Genomic DNA, 23,971 nt, shown 5'->3' with positions numbered 1-23,971 from the left:
CCCTACTAATTTCAGTTTGGTCTCCATTATTCTTAGGCTAGTACCCCATGCTATCTATCTTACTTTTGCTGCTAGGCCTCAGACCCGCCCAATGGTGTGATGAATGTTTATTTCACATCAGGCATGAGGCAGGATGCAATCAGTACTGACACTGCGACAGTTTCCACTCTTGAGATGATGATGATTTCAAGAGAGATACAAGTAGTCACAATATAGGGTGGAAAGATCACCTGTGGGGGGTAGGGGTGGAGGGGTGTACTCTAAGGCTTTCATAAAATAAGGGCAGGAATCAAGAAAAGGCTGCAGGATGCAGGGTGTAGACTGAGTAGGACGAGGGAGAGTACTTCGGCCCTCAGAGCAAACACAAGTGTGACAGAAAACACTCTTTAGGAGAAGTTCTGTCTGTCTAATAGACAGGAGTTATGGAGTCAGGTGAAATGCCAGACAGTGAGACATTGTTCTGGAAAGGTCCAGGTGCCAGGTCAAAAGGGCATCTTCATTTCTGAAATCCCGTCCCCACAAAGCCATCAGATTTCCAATTCCCTCCCTCTCTAGACTCCTATTCATAGGTGCAGCAAACCCAGTCCTTGGGCACACTCCTGCTTCCCAGGCTGCAGGAAGTGCTTTCACAATACTGCACAACTGTTTGCCTGCTGGCAGACAACACTGAGCACCTACTGAAGATGGGCCAGCAAGTGGGAGCCTGGCTCTTCTACTCTCAGGCCCCACCCTTCCCAGGTGACTCTCATCTCCATCAAAATCAGGCAGCCATTAACAAACACCAAGCTAAAAGTAGGGTTAGAGGGCTAAGTAGATGTGAATAACAGCCCATCCAAGTGGGGATATGGGTATCAGATAAAGCAAGTCTTTACCTGGGATCCTGCTGTCCAGTGCTGCCTCTGCCATAGAGGGGGATGACCTTGTCCCGGCTGATGCCAGCTTTGCAGACTGGACACACTTGTCTGTTAGGTCTAGTCTCCAACCACTACAAGTGAGAGAAAAACACAAGAATGAACCAAAGCTGCCCTGCCATTAGTCAAGTGCAGCATCTGACTGTGAAGCCACAGTCCTTAGTGTGGGAAACACCAACTGGAGTAGCCTGAGCTGGGAACATTTAGGAACCATAATCTAATGTCTGTTTGTAGCATTGAAAAATATTTACTGGGAATAAAATAAAAATTGCCTTTAAATACCAGTAATTAAACAGGCTTCTTTCTCTGTTACTCTCCAGGGAGAGTAAGAAGGAGCTACAAGCCTGAGGCCTCCTGGCAGGCTCCTGGTATGAACAGAACCTTACTTTCAGGATCAATCAAATTATCCATTATCTTATTTTTCTTTCTGTGATTTCTCAGTTTTCTTAAAATACATATCTTGTTTTTTAATTATGTATATGTTAGTGGAGGGAGAGGGTATATGCAAACAAATACATGTGCCTCAGAGGCTGGAGGAGGAAACTAGAGCTGGAGTCATAGGTGGTGTGAACATGGGTACTGCGAACTGAACTTGGGTCCCTTTGGAAGAGCAGTACATGCTAAGCTGTACCTCCATCCCCAATTTCTCATTTTTATATCATATTCCCCTAAAACGGTATAACCTGACATCAATACCTAGATGTGATCATCATTTTTGGGTCACTTGATATTGTGTTAAGGGATAGAGTTTGCTGATTACCTAAACTTTCTTTTTAAAGTGTTATACTGTATTTTTTTTTGTTTTCTTTTTGAAGCAGAGTCTCACGTATCTGAAGATGATGCTGAACTCTTAATCCTCACGTCCTTTGCTTCCTAAGTACAAGGACTACAGAAGTATGCCACCACACCTAACTTGTGACCTCTTTTTGGGCACTCGAGGGTTTCTGATGTATATTTTCTCAACCTTTACTTATTTCTAGTACTAGGGATTAAACTCAGAGCCTTGCACATCATCAGTATACATACTATGAATGAACTATGACCCAGCCCCTCTATATTATTTTTGGATGTAAACTGAATCTCTAGTATGAAGATAAAAAGTATACTAAATGAATATGAGCCAAAGACTTCAGAGATACGGAAATAGCAGCATTTCATGACTTTATATCCTACATTCCCTAGCTGCCAATAGCTCTAAAACCTAAATTACATCATCTCCTGAAGCTCACACTAATACGTTCTGCTAAGTCTATTCTTTCAAGTTCATGTGAGTTAGACTGCTCATTCCTAGTTCCTTCTTCTCTCTCTAGGAGGAAACAGAGCAGTCTAGTCCCTGTCCTCCCCCCAGCACCCTCTAAGCCACCACCAGTGTGATGCTGCTGTACTTCTGGCACCCATGGAAATGCTACCTGGCTGTGACTGGTCACATCCAGTTGCCAACGCCAGGCTCAGTTCTTAGTGAACACTAGCTAGGCATCAGAATAAATTAAAACAAGACTTCCCTCCTCTGCAAAAGCTACCTCTCCTCACCAAACCCAAGACCTTTTAGAAAAGAGGTGCACCGACATGAAAGGAGCTACCTTTGTATTTCTTCAAGATTTATGTTTATCTTGGTGTGTGTGTGTGTGTGCACACTCACAAGTGTTGGAGTCCCTGGAGCTAGAGTTACAGGTGTTAGGAACTGAAATTGACCCTTTGCAAAAGCAGCAAACATTCCTAACCTCTGAGCTGTCTCTCTAGCCCAGAAGTTATCTAGTTATCTTTTATAAACAGATACAAACAAGAAAATGATCTAATAGGTGAGGATGTGACTTAGTTAACAGATCAACTGCTTAACAAGCAAGACATCCTAGGTTTCCAGCATTACACGAAGCAGGCATTTTGATGCACACCTATAACCCCAGCACTTTGAGGAAGGAGGATTTCAAGGTCATCTTCAACTACATAGTGAGTTTGAGGATATAGCTTGGGATACACTTGATCTTGTCTTGAAACAAACAAAAAAACAAAACAAAAAGGGAGCTAACATTATCAAGTCCAATCCATCTGTAAATGGTCATCTAAGCCCATATGGCTATTATTGGCAGAACCAGGACTAATTCAGACATGAAAAGACCTCTTTATTACATCAAATATCGGTCAGCGGGCATGTATAAAAAAGGGCAACTGAGCCCAGAAGCAAGGGAGATTGCAGTTTCTGACAGTAGTCCCCTGAGAGAAGGGCTGTCTTGTGCAACTCTAGCTGATGAAAGACAAAGCAAAATGAAGTACATCTTACCTGATGTAAACACGGCCAACTACAGAGTCCCCAGGGCGGCCAATCATCAGGAAGGAAAGCGGGAAGGAGAAAAATGCTTTCATTAGCAGAAACACTCCACGAGTAGGGAAGGGACATCAGAAGGGGGGAACAGGAGTACTGCAACCCCAGTGAGGCTTCACACCAATCAGGGGCATCACGTATAGAAAAAGGTTCGGAGGCACATATCCGTAATCCTGTACTTGGGAGGCAGGGGCAGAAGAGGATCAGGAGTTCAAGGTCATCCTCAACTACACAGTGAGACTGTTTACAGCCTAGGCTATAGAAGACCCTGTCTTAAAACAACAAAATGAAAGAACAAAACAGACAAGAAAAAGCTAAACCCGCAGGAAAAACAAGAGAATAGAGAGACATGACTCCAGTCTTCAGCCTGAACCCCCTAAAACAAACAAACAAACAAACAAACAAACAAGCCAACCAAGCACAGCTTATCCATAGGTTAATCTTTCAGATATTATAGGTTCTGAAGGAATCTGATATACGTCAAATAATCTGCATGAAAAGTCGGCATTGTCATGTAACACATGACAATATAAAAGCACACACACACACACACACACACACACACACACACACACACACAATATGCACTGTATCAGATGGGTTCACAGCCTCCTCAGGCTCACAAGTGATATATGGATTTTCTATTATTTCAAATCCAATTTAACAAATTGCTCTCCTAGCAGGAAGTGGTTTGAAAGGCCAGGCCTATTCAAAACATCTTTGTAATGGGACAGACAGAGAAGCTACCCGGGAAAGGCTACCTCCACCTTATAGAGCTGCTGCCTAACACTACTTCCTTTTTTTTCTTTTTAAATTAATTAATTAATTTATTTAAATACAGGGTTTTACCATAAGCCCAAACTGGCTTCAGACTCCTAATCCTCTACCTCAGGCTTCAGGGTATTACGTTTATTTGTTTATTTTACGGGCATGAGTGTTTCTTACATGTATGTCTATGGACCACATATTGCCCACGGAAGCCATAGGTTGTTGTAGTCCCTGGAACTAGAGTTACAGATAGTTCTAAGCTACTATTGTGGGTTCTAAGGATCAAACCTGGGTCCGCTGGAAGAGCAAGTAGTGCTCCTAACCATTAAGTTACCTCCTTAGCTTCCTTTTGGGTGCTAGGATTACAGATGGAACCATACCCCTGGTTCCAGTGTCTTGTTTTTCAAAGGAGGAAGCCAAGGTTCAGAAACATGTAACTTACATCAGGACTGAAAACTCTCTACTGTCTTTTCAATATCTACTGCTACATTAAAAACATGGCATTATGGGGAGGGTATGGGGGATTTTTGGGATAGCATTGGAAATGTAATTGAGGAAAAGATGCAATAAAAAATAGTTTTATACGTAAAAAAAACAAAACAAAAACAAAAACATGGCATTAGAGCACTAAAGGAAAAGTATTCAATCCCAGATTTTTAGTATTTCTTTGCTTTCTTATTAAGAAAGTCAACAAAAATCTACTACAACTTACTATGTGGCAGTCATGGCACCTCTCACACATCGTGTGTCTTTTCCAAATGAATAAAACCATGGTGGCTCATGCCTTTAATCCCAGCACTCGGGAGGCAGAGGCAGGCGGATTTCTGAGTTCGAGGCCAGCCTGGTCTACAAAGTGAATGACAGGACAGCCAGGGCTACACAGAGAAACCCTGTCTCGAAAAACCAAAGCAAACAAAAACAACAAAACTAAAACAAACAAACAAACAAACAAACAAAAAACCTCATGGCCTAAGGAGACAGTGATTCTTGCAATCCCTGAACAAGGCTAGCTTCACACACAAATGAAGGGTCTCTCTTTTTCTTTTTCTTTTTTTTTTTGGTTTGGTTTTTTGAAACAGGATTTCTCTGTGTAGCTCTGGCTGTCCTGGAATTCACTCTGTAGACCAGGCTGGCCTCAAACTCAGAAATCCACCTGCCTCTGCCTCTGCCTCTCCCTCCCGAGTGCTGGGATTATAATAAGGTGTGCACCACCACCACCCGGCAATGCAGGGTCTTAAATACAGGAAATGCTCAAATCTGAACCCAGCACTGAGCTTCTGGGGCCACTGTGACCTCTCTAGAGGGCATCTCAAATAACAACAGGACTCCACTAGAGCTCACTCAAATGCTGTAGGTTAAAAATCTAAGTGAATAAATGACCTTCAGGACCAGCCTTAGGACTGTAATAAAGGCAGGATTCCAGAGGCAGAGGCAAGAAAAGTGTTGAAATTTTAAGGTCAGCATGGTCTACATAGTGACCCTGTCTCAAAACCCAAACAAACAAAAATAATGATGAAGATTCCTCCCTATGAAGCAATTACTATGTGTCAGAGTGGCTGAGTTGATTTTTACTTTTTCTTGTCACTGGATGGCACCAGGAGGCATAACCATCTCTATGGAACAGAGGAAGCTGACATGCAGAGAAGAAATGGATTTGTTAAAGACACGCTGCAGTCAGACACACACTGCTTTAAACCTGTTCTTTTCAGTATCACTCTGCCTCTCTTAGTTCCGTCACTTTCGTTTATACAAAACAACAATTAGTGCCAAAAAATCTCAAAATCAAAAACCTTTGTTTAGTCTATTAATTCATCAATAAATTTACTTTTTATATTGCTGAGAATTTAAACTCTCTCAAATACCACTTTCTTCACCATATTCCTACGCAAAAATATTAATGGGGTCTATGTTCCCTGGGTTTGATAATCTGGCCCATCCCTCCACAGCTATTCTTGTTTCCTAACATCCCATCCAGGGGTTTGTTTTTGTCGAGAGGGGGATTCACATGAGCTGACACCATACATGCCCATCTCTAGAAACCACCTGCTCTGGGGTGGCATGGGCCCTGGACTTTATTAGACATCATCTCTCCACGACTCCACATCCACCTAAGTTCTCAGAGACAGCAGGGGTTTCTGTAGGCACTGAGACTAGAACACTGACCTTGCTGCTTCATTTCACAACATACATATAGAATACAGAACAATTACAATCAAAGCCAGCACACATGATATGTGGTAATTTAACATGCTCACTATTTGGGGCCATTTAATAGAAATAAGTCTGTAAAATAAGACAGAAGTTAAGATGTACACTCCCTGTCTAAGGTCATCCACTAGGGAAGTGGCAGAGTCAAGATCTGAGAAGACAAAGTCTGGCTCCACAGTCCTTGCTCAAAACCACCATGCAATCCTGTCTGTAGACTCAGCACAGCAAGCGAGCCTTGCTCAAGTGGCAGTACACGCTCACAAAATGGCCTTACTTCTGGCGAGATGGGAAGCTGGCCAGGGTAAAATCAGGATTTGTCCAAGGTTACCCAGACCTTCAGCAGTAGAGCTAGGATGGAAACTGAGGCTTCTGGTCCCTTGGGTCTGAGAGCATCAGGAATCAAAATGAGTGAGACATCTATCCCAAACATCTTCTGTCCAAAGTGAAACATCTGCCTAGGGTCATGGGCTTTCAAACTTGGTAGGGTGTCCAGAGAGATAGCAGGAAGGGTACTCACCAGAAGAGGTGGCCACACAGGCTGATGACAGCGTCCTTGGCTGTGTCCAGGCATATGTTGCACTCGAAGGTGCTGTCCTGCCCTCCACTCTCACCAGTGCCATTGCTGCTGCCACTGGGCCCCCCTGCATTGGAATTCTCAGTGGATGCAGAGGTCGAAGGCCCTTTACTTGCCATGGCTGCTTGCCAGCAAAGCTTCCAGGGAAGATTCTCAAGACAATCCTGGAAGGCAGAAAGCACGTGATTGTCCATTGCTGCAGCCTACTTCCCTCAACTTCCAAGCCAATACCTCCATCTTCTCTCAGCTATAAACTCTAACTATGATTTCCCAGAGGGCGGCAGGGACAGAAGCTCATGCACTCCTCATGAGTTGCTCATGGAAATGGCCCAAGAACACATCTCATAAAACACAAACTGCAAAAATGCAGAGCAACCTCTAGAAAGTTCTCAACACAGCTTTCCCATTTATATTTATATTTCCTGGATTAACCACAGCAGGTAATACGTGTTATTCTCCATTAAATATTAAATTAAACTGCCAAGGTATCTTATTTTTTTCTTTTCTTTTTTTGTTTTTTTGAGACAGGGTTTCTCTGTGTAACCCTGGCTGTCCTGGAACTCACTTTGTAGACCAGGCTGGCCTCAAACTCAGAAACCTACCTGCCTCTGCCTCCCAAGTGCTGGGATTAAAGGCGTGCGCCACCACCACCCGGCCAAGCTATCTTTTAATTTTGGACAATTTATGTTGACTAGGAGAACAGAATCTACTCAAGACTATGACTGGTATATGGCAGAATATAAAGAAATTCCCGTGACTGGGAAAGATTGGGAAGCTTGAAGCAGCCGATGATGGTCTTTGGTACTTTCTGCCAGCTGGATACCACTTACCTTATTTTGTCTAAATATATCAACACACTTTAAAAGGAATTTATGCCAGTGAAGGAAAAGTTGTCCCTCCCACACATCCCAACGTCATCTGGCACACTCATGCTCTAGGCAGCCCGGGTCACTTCAGGAACACTGAGTTGGCTGGCTGAGTGATTAGTGTGTGTTTAAGACCGGGACTCGTGGTACACTATTTGTATTCAAATCACCACATCACCATAGCTAAGGCTGGTCACCAACTGCCAGTGAAAAACATATCATTATTGACCACTACTTCCAAATCAAAGAAAGCAAGCAAAGACAAAGAGACCCATACAAGGCATACCCAGGAATTCTGAGTGCACAATAAGAGCCTGTCAGGAGCTTCATATGGTTACCCTCATTAGTTCAGGAATTAGAAGCAGAAATACTGGGTGGCTACCATAGAGACCTAAAGCTGCCCAGCCTCCAGCCTGCTAGGAAACACACTTTTCCTGGCCATGCTTTTCTCAGGTATAAAATGAGGACTCACCACTGGGGTATCAGATCACCTTGACTTCAGCTTCCAAATAAAAAAAGATCAAGTCCCCACAGCTGGTTTTCTCAGACCAAGAAGCCTTCCGCTGTACCTTCACAGCTTGGGGCTCATGAGCAACTCTCACTACAACTGCAGCTTAGCGACTTGGGCAGGGAGAGAGGCCAGGTCTCCGCCACTTTTTCACTCAGTTACATCATTTTACGTGATGTCCCAGAAGGGCAGCTGGTTGCTGATGGTAGCAGTGTCTTGCTAGCCTCAGTTCCAAGACCTTCTTCATGGTCTAGAGCTTCCTCCTTTTCCTCTTTATAACCTTGTGTGTTTGTGTGTGTGTGTTTATTTTACTAGGGAGTAAATGTAGGCCCTTACAATGCTAGTTCAACACTAAGCACTCCATCGCTATACACATCCACAAGCCCCAGTGCTTCCTTGTTGGAAAAACAAATGCCTTCTGAGATCTACTTCATTTTATGTGTACTACTAACGCTCATCTATTTTGTTTAACATTGGCAGAATTACTGTTAATTTTGTTGGGTTATAATCTTATTATGTAACTTTAAGTCAGGCCAACTCTGGGCCAATCAATGAGAGACTTAATCAAAAAACAAGGCAGACCACTCCAGAGGAAGGATAGTCACATACTTATATATGCACACGCATAAACAGAGATTTTTTTTTTTTAATTAAACAATAGGATATTTGGAATTTACTTTAAAATATTCCAGAATAAGGCTAGGGGGATGGTTCAGTCAGTAAAATGCTTCTTGTTTAAATGTGAAGATCTAAACCTGGGTTCCCAGCACCCACATGATGTAGACCAGGCCAGCCTCAAACTCATAGACCCACCTGCTTCTGCCTCCTCAGTGCTGGGATTAAAGGTATATATCACCATGTCCTGATGTGTCACATTTTTAATATACTGCTTTTGAAATCAGGCCAGTATAGCAGTACCTATAATGTCTACATTTCCCTCAATCCTGAAAAGCTCTAAATTCAAATTTGACGCTAATACTGACTGACCATGGTTTAAATTTCTTTTCTCTGCAACGGGGATGTAGCTCAGTTTGCAGAGAGTCTGCCAAGCATGCATAAAACAACTGGATTTTCAGCACCACTTAAAATCAGGCACAGTGGTATATACCTATAATCTCAAAACTTAAAAGGTAGAAGCAGGCCGGGCAGTGGTGGCTCATGCCTGTAATCCCAGCACTTGGGAGGCAGAGGCAGGAGGATTTCTAAGTTCGAGGTCAGCCTGGTCTACAGAGTGAGTTCCAGGACAGCCAGGGCTACACAGAGAAACCCTGTCTCGAAAAACAAAAAAAAACAAAAAAAGAGGTAGAAGCAGGAGGATCTGAATGAAGTTCAAGGGCATTCTTGGCTACATGTAAATCTGAGGTCAACCCAGGTTATATAAACTAACTAATTTCGTTTATCCCCTGAAAAGTAAGCACAGGGCTACCCAGATCAGTGATCTAGAGCAAACCAATGTGGGAGGGGCTATTGCCACATACGCAATACTTACAATCAACCCATCCTACCCGATCCAACAAGGCTCTGCATGGCTCATGCTACCACTCACAGGCATGTTGCAAAAACTGGGGTAAAGAGAGGTGTTAAGGTAGGAATAGTCAGGAGACAGCAAAAGGCCAGCTGAGAGTTTGCAGGGTATAACAGCCATGCAGCGACCCAAATACTGGGACATGACAACTCTGAACATACCACACCACTCTTATCCTGATTCCCTTCTCCAGGCCTCATCCCAGTAGGTGCTCAGATAACTGCTGAATGAGTGAGTGCAAGTGTGCATGACTGGTTATGGTCGACTGCCAGGCTGCCTGCTCACAAACCCCTTTGCAATTCTGGGTTCCAAAGCCATATACTCATCTATGAAGCCTCTTCTCTACCTCCTCCCTAACCCCATGTGCAAAGAGAGATGAGTAGCATCACTTTGGGGCTACCTGCTAAGCACCTATAGAGCAAAAAAATGTAGCCACAGCCTCATGGGTCTTGTAGGACTAGGACAGTGGCCAGATAATATAGGTCCTGGTTGACTCGGACACTAGACTTTTACCTAGAATAAAAAGAAAACAGGGCCTGACCCTTGCTGAGCTGCTAAAATCAATCTTGGTCCTTACAGAGCCTATAGACTCTGATCTTACCAATACAGCAACCTCACTGTGGCTGGTCTGGAACTTCTGGTAATCATTCTACTTCACTTCCTCAGTGCTGGGACTAAAGGCATGTACCACTGTACCCAGCCATTCTTTTTTTAAAGATTTATTTGTTATTATAAATAAGTACACTGTAGCTGTCTTCAGACACACCAGAAGAGAGCATCAGATCTCATTACTGATGGTTGTGAGCCACCATATGGTTGCTGGGATTTGAATTCAGGACCTTTAGAAGAACAGTCAGTGTTCTTACCCACTGAGCCATCTCTCCAGCCCGTACCCAGCCATTCTTTATTCTTCACCTGAAGCATACTGCAGGTTCAAATCTTTTACTGCTTCTGATCCTCACTCCATTTTACAGATAAGAGCATCAGGCCAGGGAAGTTAAAGGACTTGCCTAAAGCCCGGCTACCACACAGTGCCAGATTCAGAGCTTCCAATACAATATAAACACATTTTATATTCTTACAGATGGTTGTGAGCTGCAGTATTGGGTGCTGGGAACCAAATCTGGGTCTTCTGGAAGAACAGCAAGTACTATTAACCAGAGACACCTCTCCAAGTCCACTCTACATTTAAATTTAAATTTTATTTCATGTATGTATTTTGCCTGCATATATGTCTATCTGCCTGGTGCCTGCAGAGGACAGAAGAGGGCATGTATGAGCTGCTATATGGGTAGTAGGGAATCAAGCTGAGGTCCTCTGGAAGAGAGGCCAGTGCTCTTAACCACTGAACCATCTATGTTCCACTCTACAGTTTTATGCTACCTCACTAACATGTAGCTTTATGAGAGAGAGATGTGCAGTCTTTGCCCCCAAACTCATTTCTATAATTTTTGTGCTTCCTTAATGAAGTATGGAGCAAACTCATCATTCATTCACCCATTCATGCAGCAAACAATTCTCCACTGACAACTGCAGGCCACAGTTATTGCTGCTGCGTGGAGGTCACACAAACAATTCTCCACTGACAACTGCAGGCCACAGTTATTGCTGCTGCATGGAGGTCACACAGAGAAGAGCAAGGATGAGGTTCTGGAATTTAGCAGTCGAGCTAAAAGTACATGTTAAATTGTAAGAATCCTTTCTGTAAGGACTCCATCAGAATCACCTGAGTTAGACTGTTTTTCTTAAAACAAATAAAACCCAATAATAACAAAAACAAAACAACAATATCACTCAGCACCTCTGTGCTGGCTGTTTTTGTTTGTTTGCTTGTTGGCTTATTTTTAATGTGAATTTGACAAACTAGAGTCATTTAATCAGAGAGAACCTAAATTGAGAAAATGCTCCTGTAACAGACTGTAGACAACCCTGTAGGGCATTTTCCTAATTAGTGATTGATGCTCCCTCAACTTCCTTCAGTGATGGGCTGGGATGTGGAAGTGAGTCTAAAAACCCTCTTACTCTCCAAGTTGCTTTTGGTCATGGTGCTTCACCACAACCAAAGAAACCTGAACCAAGAACCTTTCCCCAAATGGTCATTTATTACGAGTATACAGCACATTTAGAAAAGCACTCCTTGGGCTGGAGAGATGGCTCAGTGGTTAAGAGCACCGACTACTATTCCAGAGGACCTTAGCTCGATTCCCAGCAACCACATGGTGGCTCACAGCCATCTATAATGGAATCCAATGCCCTCTTCTGGTGTGTCTGAAAACAGCTACAGTGTACTCATATACATAAAATAAATAAATCTTTCCAAAAAAAGTGTTAGAAAAGCACTCCTCAGTTGGAGATGTCTAGGGTGACACAAGTGGTGCTCTGAGACTAAGGCAGATCTGCAATTTAGTTAGGAATGCAGAGATTAAACGTGAACAAGCCCGAATCCCTCAGTTCTCATCTGCTCACCCCAGGAACTGAACAATGAGAGAATTTCAGAGTTGAATATCCTTGCAGCAACCAACCTTGGCATGTCCGAGCCTGTCTACACTGCTGATAGACCAAATGGAGACAGAGATGAGACTCATATTCCAAGAATGTCTATGTCACACGCATGAAAGGCTGCAGTGGGAAGAAATAAGTAGGTTGAGTGGAATCTGGGATACACATTAACCAGCTGTAAAATTCAAGAGTCTAAATGATGTTTAAGGCCTAAATAGTCCCCAGGAGACCTGGTCCCAAATACACGACTAAAGACATGCATGATCTTTTTAGGTCCAGAAGGATAGAGGAGTCTGAGAGGATGGTTTCTTTTCCCGGGGATGCACTGGTCCCGTTCTTCAGTCCTTATAGGCTCCCTATGGAGTCAACCTACTCTACCTTGTCAGATTTATAAAAAAGATCTCACCCAGTCTGCTTGGCATTGATTGACAGGTCTGCAGAACATGTGAGGGCAGAGGAGGATACAGATACAGCACAACAGACAGATGTTGAAGTCACTGAGCCAAAAGTCAGTGTAGGAGGAGCCTAGGGAATGGTGTGGAACCAAGAAGAGCAGGGAGGAAGACCTCAGACCCCTTCCCCCTTGGCCCGCTTGCTCATATTCTAAACTGGAGTTCATAGCTTGAACCCCCCACCCAACCTTCCAAAGTGCCCATGATTTTAATGATTCTCTCCCCATCTAGATCCTTCCCCCTCTCTAGCTATGTAAAGGGGTACATTCCAATGGTAGAGTATACTATGTGATGGAACACTGTCCATTACATTATCTTTTCTTTTTTTCTGTTTGAGACAGGGTCTTGCTATGTCACCTGTCTAGCCTAGAAATTGCAGTGATCCTCCTTGTCCTTGCTTCTTTTTTTGTTTTGTTTTTCGAGACAGGGTTTCCTGTGTAGCCCTGGCTGTCCTGGAACTCACTCTGTAGACCAGGCTGGCCTCAAACTCAGAAATCCGCCTGCCTCTGCCTCCCAAGTGCTGGGATTAAAGGTGTGCGCCACCACTGCCTGGCTCCTTGCCTCTTGAGTACTAGGAATTATAAGCATATGTCACCAGAGCAGTCTATCACACTTTATTTAAAAAGGAGGTGAGTGAGGGGCATCTTGGGAGTACCTCAATTGACAGTGTTTGCTTCACAAATTTGAGGACCTTAGTTTGATCCCTAAAAACTACATAAAAATGCTGGGCATAGTGGTATTATACACATGTAATTCCTACATGAACAAGTCTAGACAGAAGGGTCCCTGAGGCTCTCTGGCTAGTTAGTCTAGCCTACGTGGTGAGCTCCAGGTTGATGAGAGTCCCCTTATAAAAGGCAGTGGGTGATATTCCTGAGAATGACACCCAAGGTCGTTATCTGGCCTCCATATGGAAGCATATACACCTACACACCCAGGATCATGCATATGGATATGCACACATCCATGAACACTAAAAACAAACAATTTTATTTTATGATGCTGGGCTTCACCCAGGGTCACCGACCTAGAGCAAAAAAAAAAAAGTACTCTGTCACTGAACTCCTAGCCCTCTCCTATATGATTCCAGTCTGTTAGACATAGATTATATTCCCACAGAGATTTTAATTACACGAGAATTTTACTTATATGATATAATAGTAAGTGAAAAGTAAGATGCAAAACTGTGTACAAAGAGCTGGTGTGGGGCTGGAGAGATGGCTCAGTAAAAGAGCACTGGCTGTTCTTCTAGGGGACCTGGGTTCAATTCCCAGCCACCACACTGCAGTTACAGCCTATAACTACAGTTCCAGGGAATCTGCAGTCCTCATACAGACATAAATGGGTTCAATTCCCAGCAACCACACTGCAGTTACAGCCTATAACTACAGTTCCAGGGAATCTGCCATCCTCATACAGACATAAATGCTGGCAAAACACCAATGAACACAAAGTGAAAATAAATGATTAAAACAAAACAAAACACACAGACTTGGTGTGGAAGAATAAGCCTATAAGCTCAACACTAAGGAGGCAGAAGCCTAGGTCTGAAGCCAGCCTAGACAAAACGCTTTGTCATAAAGCAAAACTGTATATAAAAGTCAGGAATGGTGGCATATACCTGTAACCTCACAGCTCTTAAAAGATAGAAGCTTTTTTTTTTTTTCAAGATTATCTTCAACTACAAAGCAAGTTTGAGGCCCACCCCTCCCTACATGAGGCCCTGTCTCAAAATAAAATCCAAAGGAACCCTGTATACAAAGTTGAACATACTCTTATGTTTAGAAAAGGTGAATAGACAAAAATATTACCCATGGTGGTCCAAAAAAGAATTACAGCCAAAATTCCTAAGCTTCTAAAAAAATTGGTATGCTAAAGAGATGTTTTAGCTACTAAAACACTGGCTGGCTGTTCTCTAAGAGCCAGTGTTTGGATTCCCAGTACCATACACTGGCTCAGAGGATCCTGTGCTTTTTCTTTTGACCTCTGAAGACACTGCATACATGTGGTACACAGACATACATGTGGGCAAACACTCATACACATAAGATAAAAACTCAAAAAAAACCGAAACAGGGTCTCACTACTGTAGCCCTAGCTGGCCTTGAACTCACAGAACTTCACATGCCTCTGCCTCCCAAGTGCTAGAATAAAAGGTGTGTATAGTATGTTTTACCTAGTCAAAGTTTTTAAAATTACACTGCTTATTTTATGCATGTGTATGGAGGTCCATGCCATAGCACGCAGGGGGAAGTCAGAAGACGACTTTTGGGAGCCAGCTCTTTCCTTTTACCACAAGGGTGTGGAGGATTGAACTCAGGTCATCAGGAGTGGTGACAGATGCCTTTGCCAGCTGGGTCATCTTTTTTTTTTTTTTTTTTGGTTTTCCGAGACAGGGTTTCTCTGTGTAGCCCTGGCTGTCCTGGAACTCACTTTGTAGACCAGGAGGCTGGCCTCGAACTCAGAAATCCGCCTGCCTCTGCCTCCCGAGTGCTGGGATTAAAGGCGTGCGCCACCACGCCCGGCTCAGCTGGGTCATCTTGATGGTCATAGGATGCCCCCACCCCACTCACTTGTACTTTCCACTTTGTCCACAGTAAATACTATATTTGAATTTTTGGTTATATTTATTTACTTAAGATGTATGTGAGTGTGTGGGTACCCCTGCCACAAGTGACTTGGAGGTTGGCATTCTCCTCCTCCATCATAGGGAACTTGGGGATTGGATCCAGGTCATAAGCTTGGCAGGAGGCACTTTTACCCACTGACCCATCTCAACAGCTCACTTACTAATATTCAGAAAAATAAGAGAATTTGTTCAAAATTCTGTATCTTCATATTTCAACAAAGGACAAAAAGGAAGCAAGCAGACTAAGAATCATGCACATGAAATTGTGGTTGAAATTTTAGATTTTGTTGTTGTTGTTGTTTTAAAATATTTATTTATTATATGTAAGTACACTGTAGCTGTCTTCAGATACTCCAGAATAGGGAGTCAGATCTCATTATGGATGGTTGTGAGCCACCATGTAGTTGCTGGGATTTGAACTCAGGACGACCTCTGGAAGAACAGTCAGTGCTCTTAACAGCTGAGCCATCTCTCCAGCCCCCCTGTTGTTTGTTTTTAAAGACAGGTCTATGTAGCCCTGGCTGGCCTGGAACTAACTAAATGGACCAGACTAAATCTAGTCTCTCATAGAGATCTGCCTGTCTAAGATTAAAGGCATGAGCTACTACACTGGGTAAAATTTTAGCACTTTATACTTACACACACACACACACACACACACCCCTACCTCTGCATGCACAAAATTTCTATTACTGGCTAGAGTTTTGTCAACTTGACACAAGTTAGAGTCATTTAAGAGGGAACCTCTTATAAGTACAGCATTTAGTTGAGGCTGAGGTTCAGAGGTTCAGTCTAGTATCATCAAGGTGGGAACATGGCAGCATCCAGGTAGGCATGGTGCAGGAGAAGCTGAGAGTTCTATATCTTCATCTGACGGCTGCTAGAAGACTGGCTTCCAGGCAGCCAGGATGAGGGTCTTAAAGCCCAGATCCACCTTGACAAACCTACTCTAACAAGGCCACACCTACTAACAGTGCCACTCCCTGGGCTAAGCATATACAATCCATCACACTGGCCTATGGCAAGTCTGTTCGACATTCCTTGATTAATGATTGATGTATGATGGCCTAGCTTGCTTGGGGGGGGGGGGCAGTGCCAACTCTGGGCAAGTGGTCCTGGATAGTATAAGAAAGCAGGCTGAACAAGCCAGAGCAGCACTTCTCCATGGCTTCTGCCCTGCTTGAGTTCTTGCCCTGATGTCCCTCAGTGATAGGGGGTGACCTCAGAGTTACAAACTAAAATAAAACCCTCCCTCCCCAAGTTGCTTTTGGTATGGTATTTCTCACAGAAACCCTAAGACAATACCCATACATATATTTTTTTAGATTAATTATATGAGTGTTTTGCCTGCACATATGTCCTTGTACTGTATGTGCATCTGGTACCCAAGGAGGTCAAAAGAGAGTGTCAGATTCTCTAGGACTAGTTACAGATGGCTGTGAGCCACCATGTGAGTTCTGGGAATCAAGCCCAGGTTCTCTGTAAGATCAAGTGCTCTTAACTGCAGAACCATCTCTCCAGGCCCCAAAATATTTTTTTTAATTGAAAGGAAAAAAAATGGCTGGAGAACAGCTCAATGGTAGAGAGGTGTTCAATACCCTTTATTGTAAAGTAAATAAATAAATACAGTTTTTAAAGACTTATTTATTTATTTATTTTAAGACTTATTTATATTATGTATGTGAGCACATTGTTGATCTCTTCAGACACACCAGAAAAGGGCATTGGATCCCATTACAGATGGCTGCGAGCCACCATGTGGTTGCTGGGAATTGAACTCAGGACCTCTGGAAGAGCAGTAGTACTCTTAACCACTGAGCCATCTCTCTAGCCCATAAATATAATTTACCAAAAAGCATGGCACAGAGATATCTGATACTCTAAGTGTGAATTTCAGTTCTCACTTATTCTGTAATTTTGCCCAAGTTATCTCCTCTCCATGCTTGTCTGTAGAATGGGTCATTATCTCTATACACAATAGCTGTCACAATCTGACAGAAAACAGTACGGAGGCTCCATCCAGGTAAGTATTCAGGAACAGTACTCCTCATATTCCCCCAGAGAGCAACGAAATCAGCACGTGGTTACACTGCAAATGAGTCATTACGTCCCTTTCTGAATGAGCATTCTTCCTTGAAGGCAGCCTGGGTAACTATGCACTGGTAGGAAATGTAGTATGGAACAAAGCCTGACCCAGAGAATTAAGATTTCTACCTATTTTAAATAAAGATTATTTCTTTCCATAACATCTTCTAACACCCTGCTAATCTTTTCTGTATGAATTATTTCATTTAATATTCCCTGCTTGCCTTGAGGTAAACATTACTACAACACTGTTAGCATATCCTGGGATGTTAAATTAGGCTGAGTAGTTACGTCACTCGCTCATGCCATGATTGGTCACAGAGCCAGTCAGTGGCAAAGCTTCACAACCCCAAGTCATGTGCATAACAGATGGTACTTCAGTGACTTGTGCTTGGGTATTTACTGACATCTGTCCTAGCTTCCAGATACATTACTCAGAACAAGGCTTGGCACCCTAGGAGCACCTCAAAGCTGACATACAAGAGCATACAAACTGCACTACTAAACACAAGTCAATCTAGTCAACTCAAGTTTTGGAAAACCAGTATTCTACAAGAGCAGTGGATGTTTTTGAGACCTAGAACAATTATATAGCTGACTCATTCCTTGATTTTCAAGAAATGTTGCTTCAAAAGGTTTTGGTAGGGGTGGAAGGTGCTGGGGATGGAACTCAAGAGACTCAAAAAGGTAGACAAGTACTCCCACAAGCCACATCCCCAGCCTTAGTCCAGTCTCTAAACTAAAAAGGAGTAGGTACAGGAGACAGAAAAAGGGATTTCATAGATCTACAACCAGAAAAGAGTTCAAGTTGGCATTTATGATCTATGACTGCTGTGTGTGTGTGTGTGTGTGTGAGTGAGAATTTGTGTGTTCATACTCAAGACTGACTATGCAGTTCATTGTATTCTTTTAAGATCCAACTTACAAGTTCAGCAGCAAACGTGACAGGGAGGGGATAGCAGATATGTATGTGAATGAATAATAGGAATTTGGCAACTTTAACTCAAATCAATTTAGTGGGCAATGCTGCACAAGGGGAAAGCTCTTTAACTTGGGAGAGATCCCAGGTAAGAGCTGTCACTTTCAAGTAAAACACACACACACACACACACACACACACACACACACACACACACACAAAAAGAAAAGAAAAGAAAAGAAAAGAAAGAAAAAAAGCATTTAGCCTCAAGGGCTTGGGCTGAGGCCCATCTTCCCCACTCACTCAGTTAGTGCTCCTCTCCTGCAAACAGTGATTACTGTGCTTGTCCTCCTCTTGCTTTATAAGATAAGGGAGTGTTAAACAAGTCAGCAGAACTTCATTAATTCAGATTTTCCCTGGGTTGAGTTAAAGGCCTCTAAAATACTCCACACTATTAAAGAAGAATGAGTAGAGCTGACAAGAATTAGCCAATTAAGAAGACTTTCTAAGAGTTTAATACAACACAGCAGATACGTTACGAAATAATGATCTCATTTTTTATTTCAATAGTAGTTCTTGAGGAACTGTGATCAAAAACAATAAAGCCAGAGATGAGAAGACAGATCAGTTGGTAAAGTGAGGATCCAGGTTAAATCCCCAGAAACACTCTCCTAATCTCCTCCTCCAAAAGGTGCCATGTGGAGGCAGAACACAAATCCCAGGGGACACTGCCTCCCCAGCTTTGTCTACATGGCAAGTCACAGGTCAGTGAGACTCTGTCTCAAAGAAAACAGGTAATGGCAGCTGAGGAGTGGTCCCTCAGTTGCCCTCTGGCCTTCAAACACAGATGTACATGAGCACCTGTGCACATAGGCATATACACTCATACACAAAATAATGCCAGGCATCACTTGGAAAGTCTCTAACATCAACTTTTACAAACCAGGCTTGCACCCTAAAGCTCCTCAATCACTGAGTTTTACTGCTGCCACTTATCAAACGTTTAGAAAATGCCAACTAGGCTCATTGATGAAAGATAAACATGAGGAGATCTGTTTCCTGGCTCCATAGAGTTTACAGCCAAGACAGAACTCAACTGTTGCGTAGCAGTAACAAATTTCCTCACACCACAAAGCAGCTTGGACTGTTTTCATATTGCAAGAGCTGCCTATCTGTACTGTACAGGCCAACTACACCCATGTCACCAGGTACTTCTGAAGAACAGCTGGGAGTGGGAACTACCCGTCGACTGATACAGATACCACCACAGGAATAACCTGGCAGCTGGTCCTAGAATAGAACAGCCAGCTCCAATCAATAACCACAGAAATGCCACTTCCATGTGTCCCCAAGGTTACCTGGAAGACAAACCTCAACACTCAAGTACTATGTGTGCGTCAACAAAATGGAGAGGTGGGCCCATGTCTTATCCAGATGTGAAAAAGCAGAAGCAGGATCTGTGTGGAAAGTGAAAGGTCCTGGAGAAAACAGTGATGATGCTTCTAGAGTGTCAATGTTCTTAAAAATGACGAAGGTGGTAATTTTATTAAATGTGTCTTAGTATGACTTAAAAAAAAAGCTGGGCTAGGCATGTGTAGTGCTTGGCTCAGCGCCTGGCATTGCATAAATCAAGAATGGGGGTATATGTCTAGAATTCCAGCACTCAGGGGAATACTTATATTTCCACGAAAGGTCACTCATATGAATAGGAAATACCTGAAACAACCAAATTCCTAGAGACAGACAGGATACTGGAAGTTATTAGGAGGGAGAACACTGCAGTTGCAGCTCAGTGAGCACAGAACTTCTATGTGAGTTGACTATGCTTTAGAGATCTATAGTGATAGGTGTCACATAATATTATACAGGGAGTCAGGCAGTGGTGGCGCATGCCTTTAATCCCAGAACTTGAGAGGCAAAGGCAGGTAGATTTCTGAGTTCGAGTCTAGCCTGGTCTACAGAATGAGTTCCAGGACAGCCAGGGCTACACAGAGAAACCCTGTCTCGAAAAACTCAAAAAACAGAACAACAACAAAAGCTATAAAAAAAATCATAGAGGTAATTAATAGCAATAACTTAGATACCTCAAAGCCAGTAAAATGGTTACTATATATAATATTATATAATATATGTATATAATATTACATATATATATATCTATAACCATAATTCAGAAGAGATTTTGTTTTGTTTTAATTTGTTTTTAGGATTGGAGACATTGCTCAGGAGTACACTATTCTTGCAAAAGACCTGGGTTCAGTTCCCAGCACCCATGATGGGTGGATCACAACCAACCACATGCAACTCCCAGAGGCACTGCGTGTACGCAAGTACGTACACACACACACACTTATTATTGTTAATGAATAGTAAAAAGAAGTCTTTTAAAAAGAAACCTGCTAGGTGTGGTGGAGCATACCTGTAATCCCAGCACTTGGGAAGAGGCAGAAGAATAAAGAGTTAAAGGCCATCCTTGGCTAAGAGGCCTATCTCAAAACAAACAAACAAACAAACAAACAAACAAAAACTCTGTTATTGTAAAAAAACCCTAAACCACAGTCCTACCCTACTGATTGCAGGCTGAGTGGTTATCACAGCCAGTATGTCTGTTTTTACTGACTTAACTGAACAGTTAAGAAAATGGAGATTCGTTCAGACATTACAACTAATGCTTACAAAAAACCTGGCCAGAACACAAAGACATTAACATTAATATGTCAACCAGCTACCTGCTAATGGCAGGTACCAGTAATCCCAGCTACGGGCAGACTGAAGCAGGAAGATCCAGTAAGGTCAGGAGTTTGTAACTAGTCTAGACAACCTATTAAGACCCAATCAAAAAATGATAAGGAAAAAAGTGAAATACAGAACTATGTATACCAACTGGTTCAACCATAAGGGTGAGTTATGAAGATTGCTAAACAGGTAAAAGTCTTTGCTGAGTATGTTTTCCTAAACTTATGTTTACCATCAAATTTCTTTTTCACAGGCCAGTAGAACACACTTACATCAATCAAGTATCCCTTTAAAAGAAACCCCCAAATTAGTACGTTTTTAAAAATCCAACAAATTAAGAGTATTTTCCTTACCACTGAGATGACAATGGAGTCCAAGGCCAAATCATCTCAAATGTTAGGTAACAACTGAATGACCATTTCACAACTTTTTTTTTTTAATCTTGAGAAACATAAACAACAGGAAAACAGGCAGGAACTTTTGGTTCAACCCTAACCTTTTGTTTTGTGGAGGAAGTGTCAGCAGAATTGGGTCATAATATGGAATCTTTGCTTCTCTAGACAACATAAGCATTCTTAAGTACTCTAATGGGAGATGGAAAAGCTATCTACTTAGTGTCTGGTAAAGTGCAAAATAAGGAAATCTAAAGTTAGATTACAAAGCTATAGGTATGCAAGTCAGAACCATAAAAGAATTGGTCATATGTGCTGGGCACCCGGAAAGCTAGCTTTAAAACTGCAGACACTCTCACACCTATACACACACTGCTAGACAAAGAATTAAAGTTCAGTTTATAAACCAGAGAGAAGACTGACCCAAACAACTGAATTGGCCTTCCATTCTGTAATCAGAGCCCACTGGCAAGCAAAGCCTTGGGCAACACAAGCAATGCCAGCATTTGGGAGGCTAAGGCAGGGGGACCAGGAGTTTCAAGTCACCCTGGGCTACATAATAATACTCTGGAAAAGGAAGAGAGGGATGGAGGCAGAGAGGAAGAGAGCACAGATAGACAGAGAGACACAGATAAGACAGACAGAGACTGACTTTCTAAATTGTTCTCAGCCTGAGCTGAGTGTCAGAGTGGGACCCCGACTTAAAATAAATTTTAAAAACTTAAATGTAAAACAAAAATTACTAACTGATCAATGTATTAATTTTAATTAATTAATTTTTATTTCCTGTTTATTAATACAATGTATACTTCGGATACTTTTTATCAGATAATGGATCATTCCAAAAAGGATGATGAAAAGAAGGATGACAAATGTGACAACCAGTAAAAGATTACATAAGATCAAGTGTGCTGGCCTTATTGATAGGAGATATAAACTAGGGAGGAGAGCTCAAGAAGGGAAGACAAAGAAATGTCACATTCTGTAGGCATAATGGTACTAAGTAGCCAGTGATCCTGGCACTCTTAAGACCGAAGCAGCAGGATCCGGGTTCAAGGCCAACTACAAAAGGAGCTTGAGGACGGCCTGAGATCCCTGAGACCCCGTCTCAGACCACAAAAGAAGTATCACATACACTCTGAAGACAGAGTTATCAGTGGAGAGGTAAGAGTCACAATAAATACTAATACGAGCCTTTTAAATTGGAAAGGACCGCCTCCTGTATACTTCCTTTCCCAAGGAGACAGTCAATCCCATCAGTCGTCACCTCGGACAATTCTTCCGTTAAATTCTTAATAGTAAGTACACATCTGTCTTCCCCCTAGACCCTAACTATTAATCCTAGCTGTACCTCTTTCAGCTACAAAGATCAAGCAGAAGGCCTCTTTGCCATAACTCCCCCACCCAACCCCCACCCCGCGCCAGCTTTTAAAGATAGTTATTCTCCTCCGGCGTTCTTTCCTAACCTAGAAGTTTCATAGAATCGAGCCGGCTCCAGCTGCCTCGAATCGAATACCGCATTCACAGCGGGACCGCACTTCGGATGAGCAGGCTTCAAACACGAGTAGGTGTAGGACTCCAGAGGAGAACGTTCAAAATAAGGTTTCCTAGGATCCAGACCCAGATTCGAAACAAGCTGTGGGAAAAGCCCAGGGCCGGAGAGCCGGCATCCCGGAGGGTTTCGGAGCAGGTGCTGTGGAGGCCCACGCTTTTGAGACAGCCGTGCCCGGTGGTACAACTGTGGGAACTAGGTTCAGGGAGGTTAAAGACTTGGCCTCGAACGCACAGTGAGCTGCAGGCAGCGAACTCAAGTCCAGGTCTCCTACGCTTCACCCCAAATCTGTTCATCACATTCATCTTTCCACTCCACCAAATCGCCACCCACGAGAGAGGCGGTCCCGCCCCCGAGGCTACGGGAGTCAGGAGAGCCCCCGTCTGGAAGGGGAGCTTGTGCGCACCCTTCCTTCCCTTTTCTGGGGCCTTAGTTTGCCCAATCTGTACCCACGGATGCCAGTCTGACCTTCCTTCTGGGACCTGGACAGAGCCAGACTGGCTGACTCCTGGCCCTTGGCTTCAGGTCCCTGAGCCTGGGAAGGGGGTCCCATGCCTCCCGGACCCGCCGTCCCAGCTCGTCACCTACCTGCCGCCGCGGTAGAGCGAGCGCCAGCGACGCCAGCAGTCCGTTCCCCCGTCCCGGAGTAGCCGAGCCAGTCTTAGCGACGCGTCAGTCAGAAAGATTGAACCTCCGACCCCTCCTACCAGGACCTTGGTCACCTGACGCGGAGCCGCCTCTAGTAGAACAACTTCCGGTTCCAGCCGGAAAAGGCTGGTGTGCAGCGCTGCTCTCCGGCCCAGGCGCCCGGCTCGTAAGTTCCGCCCCGGAACAGGAAGGGGAGGGCGTCTGGTCTTTCCGTAGGGTTTCCTAGCGAGGAGGGAAGGCAGCTCGGTCGCGTGAGGACGTGGGAATAAATATGTGCGTACCCGCCAGCTAATCACATCATTCATTCGGGTGATGGGTCAGAATTTCAATGTCGTTTTCGAAGCAGGCTTGGGATACATGGGACCGTGTCGTAAAAATT

General features: G+C 43.4%; 1 protein-coding gene across 5 annotated transcripts in view; it reads right to left on the bottom strand.

The window, feature by feature from the left end:
* Rnf185 (ring finger protein 185) overlaps positions 1 to 23,680 on the bottom strand; it is a 31,479-nt gene extending 7,799 nt beyond the window's left edge. Inside the window, exons 1-5 of one of the 5 annotated variants that reach the window (XM_021177645.3) lie at positions 23,533 to 23,663; positions 12,203 to 12,299; positions 6,725 to 6,945; positions 3,190 to 3,208; positions 873 to 985 (exon numbers count right to left, since the gene is read on the bottom strand). In XM_021177645.3, the coding sequence (XP_021033304.1) occupies positions 873 to 985; positions 3,190 to 3,208; positions 6,725 to 6,945; positions 12,203 to 12,265 (416 nt within the window). In that variant the 5' untranslated portion in view covers positions 12,266 to 12,299; positions 23,533 to 23,663. Of the gene's footprint in view, positions 1 to 872; positions 986 to 3,189; positions 3,209 to 6,724; positions 6,946 to 8,119; positions 8,272 to 12,202; positions 12,300 to 23,532 lie in introns of those variants that run through there. The other 4 variants (XM_021177646.2, XM_085829161.1, XM_021177649.2 and 1 more) reach the window with 4 other exon arrangements.
* Positions 23,681 to 23,971: the final 291 nt, after the last annotated feature.

This window comes from Mus caroli, unplaced genomic scaffold (genome assembly GCF_978045245.1).
Source record: "Mus caroli unplaced genomic scaffold, Mus_caroli_1 scaffold_13, whole genome shotgun sequence".
Classification (NCBI taxonomy): Eukaryota; Metazoa; Chordata; class Mammalia; order Rodentia; family Muridae; genus Mus; species Mus caroli.
The sequence above is the reverse complement of the archived record's forward strand: the minus strand, read 5'-3'. Positions and strand labels throughout refer to the sequence as shown.